The sequence below is a fragment of the Lepisma saccharinum genome, chromosome 7, assembly GCF_977018435.1.
Source record: "Lepisma saccharinum chromosome 7, izLepSacc3.1, whole genome shotgun sequence".
Taxonomy (NCBI): Eukaryota; Metazoa; Arthropoda; class Insecta; order Zygentoma; family Lepismatidae; genus Lepisma; species Lepisma saccharinum.
In genome coordinates, this window is record NC_139235.1 from 14,157,261 (window position 1) to 14,177,607 (window position 20,347).

Genomic DNA, 20,347 nt, shown 5'->3' on the forward strand with positions numbered 1-20,347 from the left:
ACGAGATCAGTTTTGGAATAAATGCACCTATAGAAGTACCAGAACGAAGGAAGGTGAAAATAACCTCATTGGTAACTACACACAAATCGGATGAAATTTTTATGAGATTCTCTAACCTTTTGAGAATGATAAGAGTTATGGCACTTTGTCACATTTTCATTGACAATTGCAAGGGACCCACGAAGAGAAATGTTGATACTTCGAAACTGAATGCCAAGGATTTGCAACGAGCCACAGATACGTGCATTAAAGCAACGCAAGCCTTATTCTACGCGAAGGAAATGGAAGACTTGACTCACAAGAGAGAAGTTTCTCCGAACAGTGGAATAAAAGATCTGTATCCATTTCTCGACGCCGATTCCATTGTTCGCGTGGGCGGACGTTTACAAGAAAGCGATCTCGCTTTTGAGGCTAAACATCAGATAATCTTGCCTCCTAAGGCCCATCTTACACGGCTGTTAATTGAATACGAACATCGCAGATTACTTCATGCTGGAACACAGTTACTACTTTCCTCTATCAGACAAAAATATTGGATCGTCCGGGGAAGACAAATAGTTAAGCACATCCTACACTATTGTGTTAAATGCCATAGACTCAAATCAGAAGCTAGTAAACAACTGATGGGACATCTACCGGAGCACAGAATCCGAGCCGCTTATCCATTCATGTACAGTGGCGTAGACTACGCGGGACCGATAAGGATAAAGACTGGAGCGCCAAGGAGCAAATCGACGAGAAAATGTTTCATTGCACTTTTTGTGTGTTTCTCAACGAAGGCTGTACACGTTGAAATTGTTACCGATTTAACAACAGAAGCATTTTTAGCTGCATTGAAAAGATTTATATCTCGAAGAGGAAAATGTGCAGCCATTTACAATGACAACGCCAGTACCTTTCGAGGTGCACACAGAGAACTTCAGGAACTACGCAATATGTTTGAATCTACACAGTTTCAAGATGTCATTCAGGACTACGCAGCAAATGAGCATTTTGAATGGAAATTCATACCGCCAAGAGCGCCAAATTTCGGTGGACTCTGGGAAGCGGCGATTAAGTCGCTAAAACATCATCTACGAAGAGTGATGGGAAGCACCATACTAACCTACGAAGATTTAAGTACCTTACTTTGCCAGATTGAAGCAATATTAAATTCAAGACCACTTTGCATTTTACCCGACGAATCAGATCACCAGATATTAACTCCAGGGCATTTTCTCATTGACAGACCCATAACAACCTTCCCAGAACCTGACCTTACCCTCATACCTGACAATAGACTCAGCAGATACCAGCTGATACAGAAGATGAGAAGATCCATTTGGAAGCAGTGGAATAAAGAATACCTACATTCCCTTCAACAACGCCAGAAGTGGACATCCTCCACGAAGAACTTATCTCCAGGGACACTTGTACTGCTGAAGGAGGACGACGTACCCCCACTACAGTGGAAACTAGCTAAGGTGGAAGCGGTGCATCCTGGGAACGATGGACTAGTGCGTGTAGTGACAGTGAAAACGAAAGACGGAGTTTTTAGAAGAAGTGTTGGTAAAATTGTGCTCCTCCCCATAGGTAAAGACGGAGATTAGTTGAATTATGTTCATTCAACCGTGGGGAGTATGTTCGGGAATGAAAGCATTCTGCTGCGAGCCGTCTGCGGCGCATGCGCGCGCAGCGAGGAGACTGACTGACTTGCTCATGTGAGCTCGGCCGTGCAACATACTACGCGCGCGTCTCCTATTATCTACGATATTAGACAGTTGTAATTACGGTTCTACATACCATTTATGTATTATTTAGTATTATAAATATTCTAAAATCTAAATCGATGTACCGTATTATTCATCTGGTAGAACTACGCCTAAGGTAAAACAGTTAACTTAAATTACCAGAGTATCAACGCATCAGAAGTCGGTCATTACCGCAACAGGACTCTTGCGCCCAGAAGCTACAAGGAGCTACCATACAAGAACTGGCGGGCACTATATGTTCCAGTGCTATGCAGGAAACAATGTTATTCACGGGAAGTGGTCCCTGATCATTACGTCATCACGAATTCACGGTCCCAGATAACAGGCATTTTCAGCTCGAGGCTCGTGTAAATGGACCACGAACTTTGAAAATAATATTACCTTGCCATTTATGGTTTAACTATAACTAACGAAACAACTTTTATCCCCAGGAGCTTTCCCTTTTCTAATAAGACTTAAAATTTATATCATTTTGCTGGCATTTTGGGAGAAGATACCAACCCTAATTTCCTTTTCCTCTCAGTTTTCTTCTACATTATCATCCATGTATATTCCTCTTCTCCTATTTCCCTCTATTGTAAATTGTTAGTTATTTAGATGAATTTTCTATGACTGATGGATACCATATTTCCAGAAGCGAACTCTCTTGGAAAAAAACTCTTATCACCTTTTGTCGTCGGGAATGATAATTTTCTTTATAAATTATTCCACATTGAGATGCTCTTTACAACCCCTGCGCCACGAATAAGTGCCCTTACTTCATCCCTCTTCCTGTAGAAACCACAGCGCGTGCCACGGTTGAAAGCGTTGCGTCATCTTTTTACCTTCTCTTGTCTATCAGCAGCCAGTCCTTCTCTAGGTATGGTCACTGCATCGTCCAGCGTCATGGATGTGGAAGGATGAAGACACAAAGGTTGAAAAAGAAAGGGACTGAACAGGTTCTTTCGCGACACTCGAAAAACGCTCAAGGGAACAAAGGAAGAAGATACACCATTCCACCCTTCCTTGTCCTGTTTAAGAGGAGGGGAGTGGCAAACCGCTTAGTAACTCTGCTCTAGCTTTCCTTTGTTGGTGTGTAATACACCCCTAGATTAATGAAATAGGAAGAGGAACATGCAGAGGAGGCATCGAGAGGAAGAGGAACATGCAGAGGAGGCATCGAGAGGAAGAGGAACATGCAGCGGATGGATCAAGAGGTAGAGGGTAATGCAGAGGAGGGAGTGAGAGAAAGAGGAACATGCAGAGGAGGCATCGAGAGGTAGAGGGTAATGCAGAGGAGGGAGTGAGAGAAAGAGGAACATGCAGAGGAGGCATCGATAGGTAGAGGAACATGCAGAGGAGGCATCGATAGGTAGAGGAACATGCAGAGGAGGCATCGATAGGTAGAGGAACATGCAGAGGAGGCATCGATAGGTAGAGGAACATGCAGAGGAGGGAGTGAGAGGAAGATGAACATGCAGAGGAGGCATCGAGAGGTAGAGGAACATGCAGAGGAGGGAGTGAGAGGAAGAGAATCATGCAGAGGAGGAATTGAGAGGTAGAGGAACATGCAGAGGAGGGAGTGAGAGAAAGAGGCACTACAAGATGATGTTGTTCTCCCCTTTTCTTCATATTTTTTACTTCACATAAGAATCAGTTTTCTTTTGCTTGCGACGAGAAGAACATGTCCCCATCTTGCATTTACCACTTTGAGCGTTGAGAATTGCGTTTTCGAAAAAAACGTACCATATAGTATCCATGAAATGAAACAGAGTAATTCCTGAAAGAAGAAAGCGATATTAAGAGGTAGATACTGGAATTCAAATTGTCTCTCTCTGGTAAGCGCGTGGAGCGGATTTAAAAAAAGGTTTAGTGATAAAATTCCACGTGTAAGAGGAGTGTCATCTATAATTGGATTCTAATACTTTGTCTACAAATGTAGGCCCTGCTTAGTTCTATATGAAAATTAATTACACCAGAAACGCTACAGGGGATAGTGGAACAGAAAAAAAATATTCATTTTGAATTTGATCGACGTTCTCAACCTGGATGCTTATATCCAATTATGCTGTCCGCTTGATGCCACAGGCAATTAATAATGAGGGGAGACCAAGTATCGCACGGACGATGTAATTGCCAAGCAGGTATTACTTACATCTATTCTACGTCAGTTCAAGAATTACACTTCAAGTTCACAAGCGAGTTAACACATCTTAGATGTTCTAAATTGAATCCAGTTTTCTTGCTGTCTGAAGTGTCAGTCTGGATAAAGGAAAATGCCAGTTTCTCTGCAAATTTCTGTTGACGGAGGTAACGTAGAAAATGCGATCAAGAAGTAGGTTCAAGTACTTTGTCTAAACAGGGCAGTCCCCGCAGCTACTCACATAAATCTAAATGCATCAGATCAATTGACGCAGTTAAACAAGTCTGATATGTTCAACACATGTCGCTTAGAGCCTTCTAGTCCGATCGAAGCATCGGATTACGGTGGAACTATCTATAGAGGCTGTGAAAACAATGGCAACCGAAAACTTACGGGGGGGGGGGGAAATATTAGAATTTTCACCATGGTGCATCATACGAAAAACTGATAAAAGTACTCTTCATTGCATTTGTCTGAATTTTGATGCACCAAAAGTACATCATTAGCAGTTAATTCACTTTAATGTGTTAATCTTAGCGCAAGAGCACTTGAGGGACAGGGCCTACAGACAGAAAAGTAAATGCATCATCTCAAATTTTTAAAAAAATTGCAAAACCTGCAGCTCAGACAAAATGTTTAAGTGCAGCGTCGACGTAGATGCAAGAAGATGCATAAAAACGCATCAACTGATGCAAGAAAGTGCATCTTGACATAAGGAAATACTCACTTGCATCATATGATCTACTTTGGGGTCACCTTCATATACAAGAAATGCATCGAACTGTAAACTAGATTCTTCTCAGAGGCCACAAAACACACTTCAGTGCATCAATCGTTGCGTTTCTTTTGTATCAATTGATTGGATGCATTTAGTGTGTTATGTGTGTGCCTCTCTCCCGCATGCCTCAGCAGAGGGGGGAAATCATCCAACCAGTTACGGGGTGACGTGTGATCAGCACGACGAACCCTCCAGTCTTTGTTGCAGGTTTTCCATGACGGGGTTACGCCACTCATTCGTAGGTCCCCAACTTCCTCATGTTGGTGGGTCGCTACCGTACACTGGCCGAAATCTCACGAGAAACGTCGTTACTCTGATTTTTATGTGCAGATGGTAGAAAAGATTGGCTTGTTCCGATATGGCGGACTTGAAACATGCTGCGTTTATAATTGGTGCAGAATCAGCTTAGGGGAAATCCCTGAAAGTAAACGTTTCAGATCGCAAGGTATTATATTTGTGCTACTTTGACAGCAGGCGTCACATCAGAAACACAACAAACAAGTTCCTCGATCCACCGACAAGCTCCAACAAGTCGGGTGACAACCCACTGACAATCCCGGAGGAAGCAGCATGGCGAGGACCAGCCGGATGCCTGACGTATCTCCCGCTGGTATCTAGACTCTATAATATAACATGTCACTGCGAGAGGACACGATAGTAATCTCCACTCGACGGGGCAATGGCAGTCCACTTAACACATTCATCCGACACAATGGTCGCTGGGGAAAGCTCTGCAGACCAAGGTGTTAACATAAGGTGTTGCTCCGCCCACGCTATGAGCTGATCCGGGAGCAAAGTAATTTCGAAACTGGTTCACTGGCTACTGAAGCCCGAATGGCGTCTAGAATCACCAGTCAATGAGGTCCCCGAAGATTCCAATATCCTGCAAGTGCTCTTGGAGGTGGGTTTCAATTGACAACAGTGAACATTGGCGGATTTTGGCGAAAATTTCTCTGTGCATAAAAATGCTACCATCAGTTCAAGAAAGGACAATGATTTTCTATCCTTTACACCTCTGTCGCGTTGTTCGTATGAATGATTCGATTGTTTTAGCTATAATGCTGAGCTGATGCTGTTTTATCGGTATCGGCCGGTACCAGTGATATCGGTACCCGAAAGTATCGGTTGAAATTAATTTACCGATACCAGCCGATACTTTTCCCGGCATTTTGGTCTTTCACGGGTTCAGCAAAAGAGCCGCGTGATACTTTGGCGGAGTCTAATTACCCTCGAAATTATGAAAATATCTAACTTTCTTTTATTTTGCACGAGTTTTGCGTGAAAACGTGATTTTTGTTGTCATATAATATGTATTTTAATGTTCTGATTCTCGTAATTCTGGAATATTTTAAAGCAAAATTCTCGGATGCAATTGGAGTAGAGCACTTGCACACTAATATTTATTAACTTTGATTTATTACAATTTTCAAGTATCGGTGGAAATCTGTGAAAGTATCGGCATCGGTGGAAACCCGGAAAAGTATCGGCATCGGTGGAAACCCGGAAAAGTATCGGCATCGGTGGAAATCCGGAAAAGTATCGCTATCGGTGGAAATCCGGAAAAGTATCGCTATCGGTGGAAATCCGGAAAAGTATCGCTATCGGTGGAAATCCGGAAAAGTATCGCTATCGGTGGAAATCCGGAAAAGTATCGCTATCGGTGGAAATCCGGAAAAGTATCGCCATAGGTTCAAGGTGGTATCGGTTAAGTCCTTGTTTTAGTTTCCTTTCTGCTTCCAAATCTTGCAACAAACAGTTTTCTTCCTTCCCTCTGTCCTCATGTGATTCTCAATCATCTCGCATTTCAAATTCTCGCTTACGACTCCCGCGTAGATAAATGGTCAGCGCTCTTGCCTCTGGAGCAAGCGGTCCCGGGTTCGATTCCTGGCGAGTGCTCAAAACGTTTAGGTTGACCCACCCTCGTGAGGACAATTGGATAGCAAATAGGAAAGATAAAGTTGTAGGTTTCGGTCTCTAAAGCCAGAACAACAGAGGCTATAAGACTCGATGCGCTCACTACTGTCACCAGGCGTCTGCGGAGCAACGCCGCGCATAACGGTAAAGAAGGGGAGGAAGCAAGCGGGTGGAACGAAGCAGTGCGCGCTGCTGCCAAGGGCTAGTGTATAGAGCGACCACAAGGAAAATAACCTTGGGTGAAAAAGTCTCCTCGCACCTTTCCCTTCCTCCGTTCAGCTCGGGTCATAAGAAAGCATGATCCACTCTGTCCCTCCCCTCCCCGCGGGAGGGCGGTGCACAGGAGTCGCGGATCTGAGCAGGAATTTTGCTTGTGGTTCCACTATAGCTGCAAACTTCGTGGGCTCACTTCCAGTCTCACTCTTTCATTGGTCGAGCCCTATCGACTCGATACTTGATCAGAGACTTGTTTTCATTCGGTTGCTCCAGAGATTCCTGGAACAGTGGTCTGCCTGTCCTCGCTTGTTTTCTTGTCCTCTTTACTGCTGCTTGCTGACTATTGTTTCAATTTCTAGAGACTTGTCACATAACGTGCGACTAGTGCAAGCAACCAAGGAATGGAAGCACGAAGGGAATTGTTAACAAGTGCAGTACTGCTTCACTGGCACCAAACTGCCACCATACACCACAAGTATCCCTCGAGGCACTCTTGGATCATCCTCAAACGCGCTATGACACCACAGCATCCGTTACAAGGTAGCCCAACAACAAAAAATCCTCGTAAGTCACAGTTATGTACACTGCACGTCAAACAAAGGCAGGCAGAGCGTTGTTGGGCTGTCACTGCAACGCCAGAACCGATTGTACCCGCAGTCATTTGTCAGCCATGAGCGATTTCTGCAAGTCAGCCCATTCGTTCCTGCTAACAGAATCGTAGCGACCAGTCTGGCAGGAGATTTCCAGGAACCGTCTCCAAGGAAGGCGTTCCATGGTGTTATTTGTAATATCGCATTAAGTGACATCGTAAAGAAAGAGCGGTTGTCACTGATAGCTCACGTATCCAGCGATTAAGCCCCGTTGGTAGCGACCCTTGTCTGGCGTACCTGTCAGACGCATTGTTCGATCCGTTTGGTGAACCTTGTACAGCGACGCAGCTCAAAGCAAAAGGCCGGACAACCTGCTCTTGTATGTGCCTTTCCATTAGCCACAGTACACGGCTGCCAAAACAGCCCGTAATTTAATACGCTGGATTAGCACTCGTAAGGAATAATTCATGTTATTACAGGACAATTGTGCGTTGGGACTCAATGGGTGGTCTGCTGGGAAAAACAATGCACGTTTGCATCACGTGGATCCCTTACGTAGAGAAAAATGCATATGTTGCCCAATAGTGTATGCACAAATAAGGTGACCAGGCAACGCAAGGTTCTGGTCAAATACGAGAACTACTATCCTTGTCTGTGTTTACAGATATTGTTTTTCTTTATTTCCTTAATTTATACCTGTCTTGAAAACTAAGGTCTGAATTTATTATTTTACTTAACTAACATTGATTTTCTGCCTCATCACAGTCATCGAGGCGATTAGGGTGATCACACGAAATATATGAGGACTCAATTCTCACGTTCATCCAGATGAAATAGATTGGGACGATCATATGAAATAAATGAAGGAATTACGATCTTCATGTTCAAGGAAACACTTATAATATTATGTAATTGACGAAGGAAACAAGATCTTTACGTTCATCCAGACGATTAGTATGTCCACATTAAATAGATGAAGGATTCATAACTTTTACGTTCATCCAGACGATTAGTATGTCCACATTAAATAGATGAAGGATTCATAACTTTTACGTTCATCCAGACGATTAGAATGTCCACATTAAATAGATGAAGGATTCATAACCTTCACGTTCATCCAGACGATTAGAATGTCAACATTAAATAGATGAAGGATTCATAACCTTTACGTTCATCCAGACGATTAGTATGTCAACATTAAATAGATGAAGGATTCATAACCTTCACGTTCATCCAGACGATTAGAATGTCCACATTAAATAGATGAAGGATTCATAACCTTCACGTTCATCCAGACGATTAGAATGTCCACATTAAATAGATGAAGGATTCATAACCTTCACGTTCATCCAGACGATTAGAATGTCCACATTAAATAGATGAAGGATTCATAACCTTCACGTTCATCCAGACGATTAGAATGTCCACATTAAATAGATGAAGGATTCATAACCTTTACGTTCATCCAGACGATTAGAATGTCCACATTAAATAGATGAAGGATTCATAACCTTCACGTTCATCCAGACGATTAGAATGTCCACATTAAATAGATGAAGGATTCATAACTTTTACGTTCATCCAGACGATTAGAATGTCCACATTAAATAGATGAAGGATTCATAACCTTCACGTTCATCCAGACGATTAGAATGTCCACATTAAATAGATGAAGGATTCATAACCTTCACGTTCATCCAGACGATTAGAATGTCCACATTAAATAGATGAAGGATTCATAACCTTTACGTTCATCCAGACGATTAGAATGTCCACATTAAATAGATGAAGGATTCATAACCTTCACGTTCATCCAGACGATTAGAATGTCCACATTAAATAGATGAAGGATTCATAACTTTTACGTTCATCCAGACGATTAGAATGTCCACATTAAATAGATGAAGGATTCATAACCTTCACGTTCATCCAGACGATTAGAATGTCCACATTAAATAGATGAAGGATTCATAACCTTCACGTTCATCCAGACGATTAGTATGTCAACATTAAATAGATGAAGGATTCATAACCTTTACGTTCATTCAGACGATTAGTATGTCAAAATTAAATAGATGAAGGATTCATAACTTTTACGTTCATCCAGACGATTAGTATGTCAACATTAAATAGATGAAGGATTCATAACCTTTACGTTCATCCAGACGATTAGTATGTCAACATTAAATAGATGAAGGATTCATAACCTTTACGTTCATTCAGACGATTAGAATGTCAACATTAAATAGATGAAGGATTCATAACCTTTACGTTCATTCAGTCGATTAGTATGTCAACATTAAATAGATGAAGGATTCATAACCTTTACGTTCATCCAGACGATTAGTATGTCAACATTAAATAGATGAAGGATTCATAACCTTTACGTTCATTCAGACGATTAGAATGTCAACATTAAATAGATGAAGGATTAATAACCTTTACGTTCATTCAGACGATTAGTATGTCAACATTAAATAGATGAAGGATTCATAACTTTTACGTTCATCCAGACGATTAGAATGTCAACATTAAATAGATGAAGGATTCATAACTTTTACGTTCATTCAGACGATTAGTATGTCAACATTAAATAGATGAAGGATTCATAACCTTTACGTTCATTCAGACGATTAGAATGTCAACATTAAATAGATGAAGGATTCATAACCTTTACGTTCATTCAGACGATTAGAATGTCAACATTAAATAGATGAAGGATTCATAACCTTTACGTTCATTCAGACGATTAGTATGTCAACATTAAATAGATGAAGGATTCATAACCTTTACGTTCATCCAGACGATTAGTATGTCAACATTAAATAGATGAAGGATTCATAACCTTTACGTTCATTCAGACGATTAGAATGTCAACATTAAATAGATGAAGGATTCATAACCTTTACGTTCATTCAGACGATTAGTATGTCAACATTAAATAGATGAAGGATTCATAACCTTTACGTTCATTCAGACGATTAGTATGTCAACATTAAATAGATGAAGGATTCATAACTTTTACGTTCATTCAGACGATTAGTATGTCAACATTAAATAGATGAAGGATTCATAACCTTTACGTTCATTCAGACGATTAGAATGTCAACATTAAATAGATGAAGGATTCATAACCTTTACGTTCATTCAGACGATTAGAATGTCAACATTAAATAGATGAAGGATTCATAACCTTTACGTTCATTCAGACGATTAGTATGTCAACATTAAATAGATGAAGGATTCATAACCTTTACGTTCATCCAGACGATTAGTATGTCAACATTAAATAGATGAAGGATTCATAACCTTTACGTTCATTCAGACGATTAGAATGTCAACATTAAATAGATGAAGGATTCATAACCTTTACGTTCATTCAGACGATTAGTATGTCAACATTAAATAGATGAAGGATTCATAACCTTTACGTTCATCCAGACGATTAGTATGTCAACATTAAATAGATGAAGGATTCATAACCTTTACGTTCATTCAGACGATTAGAATGTCAACATTAAATAGATGAAGGATTCATAACCTTTACGTTCATTCAGACGATTAGTATGTCAACATTAAATAGATGAAGGATTCATAACTTTTACGTTCATCCAGACGATTAGAATGTCAACATTAAATAGATGAAGGATTCATAACTTTTACGTTCATTCAGACGATTAGTATGTCAACATTAAATAGATGAAGGATTCATAACCTTTACGTTCATTCAGACGATTAGAATGTCAACATTAAATAGATGAAGGATTCATAACCTTTACGTTCATTCAGACGATTAGAATGTCAACATTAAATAGATGAAGGATTCATAACCTTTACGTTCATTCAGACGATTAGTATGTCAACATTAAATAGATGAAGGATTCATAACCTTTACGTTCATCCAGACGATTAGTATGTCAACATTAAATAGATGAAGGATTCATAACCTTTACGTTCATTCAGACGATTAGAATGTCAACATTAAATAGATGAAGGATTCATAACCTTTACGTTCATTCAGACGATTAGTATGTCAACATTAAATAGATGAAGGATTCATAACCTTTACGTTCATTCAGACGATTAGAATGTCAACATTAAATAGATGAAGGATTCATAACCTTTACGTTCATTCAGACGATTAGTATGTCAACATTAAATAGATGAAGGATTCATAACCTTTACGTTCATTCAGACGATTAGTATGTCAACATTAAATAGATGAAGGATTCATAACCTTTACGTTCATTCAGACGATTAGAATGTCAACATTAAATAGATGAAGGATTCATAACCTTTACGTTCATTCAGACGATTAGTATGTCAACATTAAATAGATGAAGGATTCATAACCTTTACGTTCATTCAGACGATTAGTATGTCAACATTAAATAGATGAAGGATTCATAACCTTTACGTTCATTCAGACGATTAGTATGTCAACATTAAATAGATGAAGGATTCATAACCTTTACGTTCATTCAGACGATTAGTATGTCAACATTAAATAGATGAAGGATTCATAACCTTTACGTTCATTCAGACGATTAGAATGTCAACATTAAATAGATGAAGGATTCATAACCTTTACGTTCATTCAGACGATTAGTATGTCAACATTAAATAGATGAAGGATTCATAACCTTTACGTTCATTCAGACGATTAGTATGTCAACATTAAATAGATGAAGGATTCATAACCTTTACGTTCATTCAGACGATTAGTATGTCAACATTAAATAGATGAAGGATTCATAACCTTTACGTTCATTCAGACGATTAGAATGTCAACATTAAATAGATGAAGGATTCATAACCTTTACGTTCATTCAGACGATTAGTATGTCAACATTAAATAGATGAAGGATTCATAACCTTTACGTTCATTCAGACGATTAGTATGTCAACATTAAATAGATGAAGGATTCATAACCTTTACGTTCATTCAGACGATTAGTATGTCAACATTAAATAGATGAAGGATTCATAACCTTTACGTTCATTCAGACGATTAGAATGTCAACATTAAATAGATGAAGGATTCATAACCTTTACGTTCATTCAGACGATTAGTATGTCAACATTAAATAGATGAAGGATTCATAACCTTTACGTTCATTCAGACGATTAGTATGTCAACATTAAATAGATGAAGGATTCATAACCTTTACGTTCATTCAGACGATTAGTATGTCAACATTAAATAGATGAAGGATTCATAACCTTTACGTTCATTCAGACGATTAGAATGTCAACATTAAATAGATGAAGGATTCATAACCTTTACGTTCATTCAGACGATTAGTATGTCAACATTAAATAGATGAAGGATTCATAACCTTTACGTTCATTCAGACGATTAGTATGTCAACATTAAATAGATGAAGGATTCATAACCTTTACGTTCATTCAGACGATTAGTATGTCAACATTAAATAGATGAAGGATTCATAACCTTTACGTTCATTCAGACGATTAGAATGTCAACATTAAATAGATGAAGGATTCATAACCTTTACGTTCATTCAGACGATTAGTATGTCAACATTAAATAGATGAAGGATTCATAACCTTTACGTTCATTCAGACGATTAGTATGTCAACATTAAATAGATGAAGGATTCATAACCTTTACGTTCATTCAGACGATTAGAATGTCAACATTAAATAGATGAAGGATTCATAACCTTTACGTTCATTCAGACGATTAGTATGTCAACATTAAATAGATGAAGGATTCATAACCTTTACGTTCATTCAGACGATTAGAATGTCAACATTAAATAGATGAAGGATTCATAACCTTTACGTTCATTCAGACGATTAGTATGTCAACATTAAATAGATGAAGGATTCATAACCTTTACGTTCATTCAGACGATTAGTATGTCAACATTAAATAGATGAAGGATTCATAGCCTTTACGTTCATTCAGACGATTAGTATGTCAACATTAAATAGATGAAGGATTCATAACCTTTACGTTCATTCAGACGATTAGAATGTCAACATTAAATAGATGAAGGATTCATAACCTTTACGTTCATTCAGACGATTAGTATGTCAACATTAAATAGATGAAGGATTCATAACCTTTACGTTCATTCAGACGATTAGAATGTCAACATTAAATAGATGAAGGATTCATAACCTTTACGTTCATTCAGACGATTAGTATGTCAACATTAAATAGATGAAGGATTCATAACCTTTACGTTCATTCAGACGATTAGTATGTCAACATTAAATAGATGAAGGATTCATAACCTTTACGTTCATTCAGACGATTAGTATGTCAACATTAAATAGAGAAAGGATTCATAACCTTTACGTTCATTCAGACGATTAGTATGTCAACATTAAATAGATGAAGGATTCATAACCTTTACGTTCATTCAGACGATTAGTATGTCAACATTAAATAGATGAAGGATTCATAACCTTTACGTTCATTCAGACGATTAGTATGTCAACATTAAATAGATGAAGGATTCATAACCTTTACGTTCATTCAGACGATTAGAATGTCAACATTAAATAGATGAAGGATTCATAACCTTTACGTTCATTCAGACGATTAGTATGTCAACATTAAATAGATGAAGGATTCATAACCTTTACGTTCATTCAGACGATTAGTATGTCAACATTAAATAGATGAAGGATTCATAACCTTTACGTTCATTCAGACGATTAGTATGTCAACATTAAATAGATGAAGGATTCATAACCTTTACGTTCATTCAGACGATTAGAATGTCAACATTAAATAGATGAAGGATTCATAACCTTTACGTTCATTCAGACGATTAGTATGTCAACATTAAATAGATGAAGGATTCATAACCTTTACGTTCATTCAGACGATTAGTATGTCAACATTAAATAGATGAAGGATTCATAACCTTTACGTTCATTCAGACGATTAGAATGTCAACATTAAATAGATGAAGGATTCATAACCTTTACGTTCATCCAGACGATTAGTATGTCAACATTAAATAGATGAAGGATTCATAACCTTTACGTTCATTCAGACGATTAGTATGTCAACATTAAATAGATGAAGGATTCATAACCTTTACGTTCATTCAGACGATTAGAATGTCAACATTAAATAGATGAAGGATTCATAACCTTTACGTTCATTCAGACGATTAGTATGTCAACATTAAATAGATGAAGGATTCATAACCTTTACGTTCATTCAGACGATTAGTATGTCAACATTAAATAGATGAAGGATTCATAACCTTTACGTTCATTCAGACGATTAGAATGTCAACATTAAATAGATGAAGGATTCATAACCTTTACGTTCATTCAGACGATTAGTATGTCAACATTAAATAGATGAAGGATTCATAACCTTTACGTTCATTCAGACGATTAGTATGTCAACATTAAATAGATGAAGGATTCATAACCTTTACGTTCATTCAGACGATTAGAATGTCAACATTAAATAGATGAAGGATTCATAACCTTTACGTTCATTCAGACGATTAGTATGTCAACATTAAATAGATGAAGGATTCATAACCTTTACGTTCATTCAGACGATTAGTATGTCAACATTAAATAGATGAAGGATTCATAACCTTTACGTTCATTCAGACGATTAGTATGTCAACATTAAATAGATGAAGGATTCATAACCTTTACGTTCATTCAGACGATTAGAATGTCAACATTAAATAGATGAAGGATTCATAACCTTTACGTTCATTCAGACGATTAGTATGTCAACATTAAATAGATGAAGGATTCATAACCTTTACGTTCATTCAGACGATTAGTATGTCAACATTAAATAGATGAAGGATTCATAACCTTTACGTTCATTCAGACGATTAGAATGTCAACATTAAATAGATGAAGGATTCATAACCTTTACGTTCATTCAGACGATTAGTATGTCAACATTAAATAGATGAAGGATTCATAACCTTTACGTTCATTCAGACGATTAGTATGTCAACATTAAATAGATGAAGGATTCATAACCTTTACGTTCATTCAGACGATTAGTATGTCAACATTAAATAGATGAAGGATTCATAACCTTTACGTTCATTCAGACGATTAGTATGTCAACATTAAATAGATGAAGGATTCATAACCTTTACGTTCATTCAGACGATTAGTATGTCAACATTAAATAGATGAAGGATTCATAACTTTTACGTTCATTCAGACGATTAGTATGTCAACATTAAATAGATGAAGGATTCATAACCTTTACGTTCATTCAGACGATTAGTATGTCAACATTAAATAGATGAAGGATTCATAACCTTCACGTTCATCCAGACGATTAGTATGTCAACATTAAATAGATGAAGGATTCATAACCTTTACGTTCATTCAGACGATTAGTATGTCAACATTAAATAGATGAAGGATTCATAACCTTTACGTTCATTCAGACGATTAGAATGTCCACATTAAATAGATGAAGGATTCATAACCTTTACGTTCATTCAGACGATTAGTATGTCAACATTAAATAGATGAAGGATTCATAACCTTCACGTTCATCCAGACGATTAGTATGTCAACATTAAATAGATGAAGGATTCATAACCTTCACGTTCATCCAGACGATTAGTATGTCCACATTAAATAGATGAAGGATTCATAACCTTTACGTTCATTCAGACGATTAGTATGTCAACATTAAATAGATGAAGGATTCATAACCTTCACGTTCATCCAGACGATTAGTATGTCCACATTAAATAGATGAAGGATTCATAACCTTTACGTTCATTCAGACGATTAGTATGTCAACATTAAATAGATGAAGGATTCATAACCTTCACGTTCATCCAGACGATTAGAATGTCCACATTAAATAGATGAAGGATTCATAACCTTTACGTTCATCCAGACGATTAGTATGTCAACATTAAATAGAAGAATGAGCCACAACCTTTAAGTTTATCGAGAAGTTTAGGAGTATCATAGGAAATAGATTAAGGAATCGCGATCTTTATGTTCATCGAGACGATTAGCATGATTACATGAAACAGTCGAAACAATGCTCTCTGTTCGAGGGTCGAACCCAGAACTATTCGAGGCGAGTCAATACTAATTATGAGGAGACTTTTCCTACTGTTTTCTCCCATTTTGCTGAACATTTCTTAGTTGTACGTGTATAATAGGGATGGGGGTCGTTATTACTCTACTTTCGTTAAAGTTGCTGCTCAACCTCTTGTTATGGGGTTTTGGAGATTGGTGCTCCACACATTCACGATCGCGGGCATATTATTTTTAGGTTAAGCTCTGATCTTTTCGGTAATCTAACCTGGGTCCTCATAGCAGTCAGACGCCATACCGACTGGACCACTGCGACTCCCATCACTAATAATGTACAGTCACCGGCAAATGGAACATCTAGATCCTGAAATATTAACTTCCTTGCAAGGAGTTGTGTGTCATTGTGTTGCCATTAAAAATGTCTATTTTAATCCACCTTAAGAGTTAGGCAACACACAACGCCTTGCAGGACATGTGTGTCCCATTTTTATTGCCGCTGATTGTACATAAGGAATATTTATTTTTACCAGATTTAGACAACTTCAGAGGGTAAAGACCACGTTCCGTATCTGAAAGATTAAGCAGTCATATACTAACGTATTCAATTGCGGCCATTGGGTTGCTCTCAATTGTTTCAAACATTTCACTTACCGTGCATTGCTGAGAGTGGCAAGGAATTCCATTATCTGATCTGGTGTCACCACTCCGTCTGAGTCTAGATCCACCAATCGGAACAACTTGTCCAGAATCTGCAATGGAAAATGCAAAATAATAGGCTATTTATATTCTTAAAATGCCAGAATGTATACAGATGGTGGTAGTGGTATCTATCTATCCTTTTATTTTGGACCTAACAGCTTTTAAGCAGTTTTTTATCTACGAGTTCTTTCTAGAATATACATAATTGTTTACATTTAAACTTCCCCCATTATTTCACAGAAGTTATACATAAAACTATTTGGAACAAAAAAAATTTCCCTTTACAATTGCGTGTTACATTTTCTTAAGAATGTTAACAATATCCTACTCGAATATCTGGATTGGCCACCAAACTCATGAAGTTTATTGGAAATTTAACTTTTAAATTACATAAAGGCTCGTTTAACCTATTTATTTTCCTATTATATTTTAGACATTCCTGTATGATGTACATCTGCACTTTTGATAACAGAACGCCCAGCATTAAATTTCCCATGTATTTAAATAGAACAGTGGTCTGTCGTATGCGCAAGGACAACTATTCTGCTGCTATCTACAATTAGCTATGCCTGATCAGCCCAATTGGCGTTCTCTTTAAGATCCGCACTTTCTCTCTCTTCCCCAAATTAATTGATTTGCTTTATTTTGCTTCGCATTTTGAATAATTTGCGAAGATTGGGATGAGTGGTGATATGATGAAATTGATGAATGGACACTAACAAACATCCGAGGCGAGGATTCAAACCCGGGACCCCTGGCGTCGTAGCGCGATGTGCTAACCACTCCGCCACGCCTCTATTGTGTACTTTATTGACATCTTTAAACAGTTAGTGAAGGAATTAGTTTGCTACTTTGTAAGTATTTGATATAGGGTCATTCCATGTCAAATCAACCAATAAAAAATATTTTTGAACCTTTAGGATTCAGATTTAGATTTTTTGTTTATACATCAATAGGACAAAAACTGACAGATTTCAGATTTTTTCGGCTCTTTGTTTTGAGTTATTGACTTTCAAAAAAGCAAAAATCCCAATATTTGACGATATTTTGAAATCTTTAAACAGCTGTAGATCAAAAACTATTCGACCTAGAGAGCTCAAATTGGTGTCATTTTCATCTACTTTTAATTAGCTTAAATTTGAGTGTAGTGTAGATATGAGTGGGTGGAAAAATTTATAGACGGAAGACGAAATATCAGTGTTGAACATCGGAGTGGGAGGCCAGTTTGCGTGGCAACTGAGTCAATGAAACAGCAGATCGATCAGCGATTCCGTTAATTTAGAACGTTTTTCCCTGACTTAAACAATTGTCTCCGTACTGAATCTTCATTCTGCTGTAGATTTCAGAAGGTTTCACTCCCTCTGACCTCAAAAAACGAATAACACTTCGTTGCTCTTCTACGGTGCAAGTCAACAATGTAGCGGCCATGTTGTAAGCGCTACTGCGCAGGCGCATACTGCTCGATCGTCACGACACCTTTATGGCGTGTTGCTAAGGAACCTTTCTTAGTGCTGAAACACAAATTTTCGTTGTGCATAAATCGCCATGAAGTTTAGAATAAAATTTCTGTTATTTAATGACTTCCCCTCGTACATATTCCAATTTGCTTACCTCATATTACAAGTGATAAATTTTAGGTATTTTCATGTTATTTGTAGTCCAAAAATTATAAAATAGACTAATATGAAGACTTCAACATGAACCGCTCAGCTTATAGTTATGGTTTTAACATGAAGTCGACAAATTTTGCAAATTTCACACACATTACAATACAAAAAGTTAATTTCCATAGGAACCCATTGCCACCCCATTATGGAAGCTTTCACACAACTAGTCAAATTATGTCTTCGAAACATATAATTTTAAAAAAATAATAAAAATTGTGTTTTTAAGATTTTCAAAAAAACTTTCAAGTTTTTTAAAAATTACAAAATTCAAATACCACAGTCATGGTGGATTTAAAATTAAAGCTAATTAAAAGCAGAAGAGAATGACACCAATTTGAGCTCTCTAGGTCGAATAGTTTTTGATGTACAGTGGGATCCATGAGTATTACCGTGCAAATTGTCCATGACTATTTTCATTAATTTTTCTCTTACATCCTGTGTGTTTTTAAGCGATGGATTTTTATGTATGATGGTGCAGAAGTTGTCAACAGCTTGTTTTGAATTTTCTTTTAATTCTTGAAGCTCTTATTGGGTCAAATAAAGTGCACGAACATGACGATGGACAATTTGCACGGTAATACTCATGGATCCCACTGTACAGCTGTTTAAAGATTTCAAAATGTAGTCAATAACTCAAAAACTAAGAACCGGAAAAATCTGAAATTTTGGCAGTTTTCGTCAACTTTACTGGTACTACCACTGCAGCAAAAATTATATATTTCTGAGATGTCAAGGTTCAGAGTCCGGTTGATTTGACATGGAATGATTCTATATATAAAAGTAGCAAATACATTTCTTTACATGTATTTACTGTATTTTCTATAATATTTTAGTAAATTACTTTTATATTTAATAAATTTTTATATCTATATAAATTATTGTGTATATATTTGTGTGTGTGTCTTGATCACCATGCTACACACAGAGTCCTCAATGAGAGCAAAAATTAAGACAGGTAAAGAAAATAAATATGTACATGGCTCAACACTATAAAATGAAGATAAATAAAGTAGCAAAAGAGAAAATGACCTCCCAACTAAAGCCTCCTGCTCACTCCATTAGATTGAACATATTTTACGAATGAAGACTTCGCCGATGATACTATAAGCATGTAATTGATGTTGACAATAGTAGCTCGAATAGCAAGCAAAACATCCATGGGAATGCCCAGGTATGAGAAAACATTCAATCCAGAAAGCGAATGCCGAAAACAGGTTTCGTGGAGTCTTCCAGTACAAGATGTCAAAGTGTCAGGTCTCCGAATCGGCTCTCCCCGCTGGTACGCAGACAGCTTTTATATCAGCTCCCACGACGCATAGCTCCCAGCAGCAAATTAGCTCGGAGGCATGAGCCGGGGAGCTTGGAAAGACGCAGGAGGCCACATTGAAACCTTGGAAACATCTGGCTACAATAACTCTGCAGTTAACATTTGATTCTTCTTATTGTTGCCCACTTATATTGTTTTATTCGGTACAGAACGGTACCAATTAAAGGAAATAACGCTTTGCCTAACAAGGAATACATGGGAAGATCTATTTAAGAATCACATCAACTAACAGTGTTGTTCG

The 20,347-nt window shown here is 37.6% G+C and overlaps 1 protein-coding gene across 3 annotated transcripts in view; it reads right to left on the bottom strand.

Annotated features, from left to right (window-relative positions):
- Positions 1-20,347, bottom strand: part of Nox (NADPH oxidase) — a 390,569-nt gene that overhangs the window by 93,096 nt on the left and 277,126 nt on the right. For all 3 annotated transcript variants that reach the window (XM_083125014.1, XM_083125013.1, XM_083125017.1), the window contains one exon: positions 17,065-17,162. In XM_083125014.1, coding sequence (XP_082981140.1) covers positions 17,065-17,162 — 98 coding nt within the window. The remainder of the gene's footprint in view (positions 1-17,064; positions 17,163-20,347) is intronic.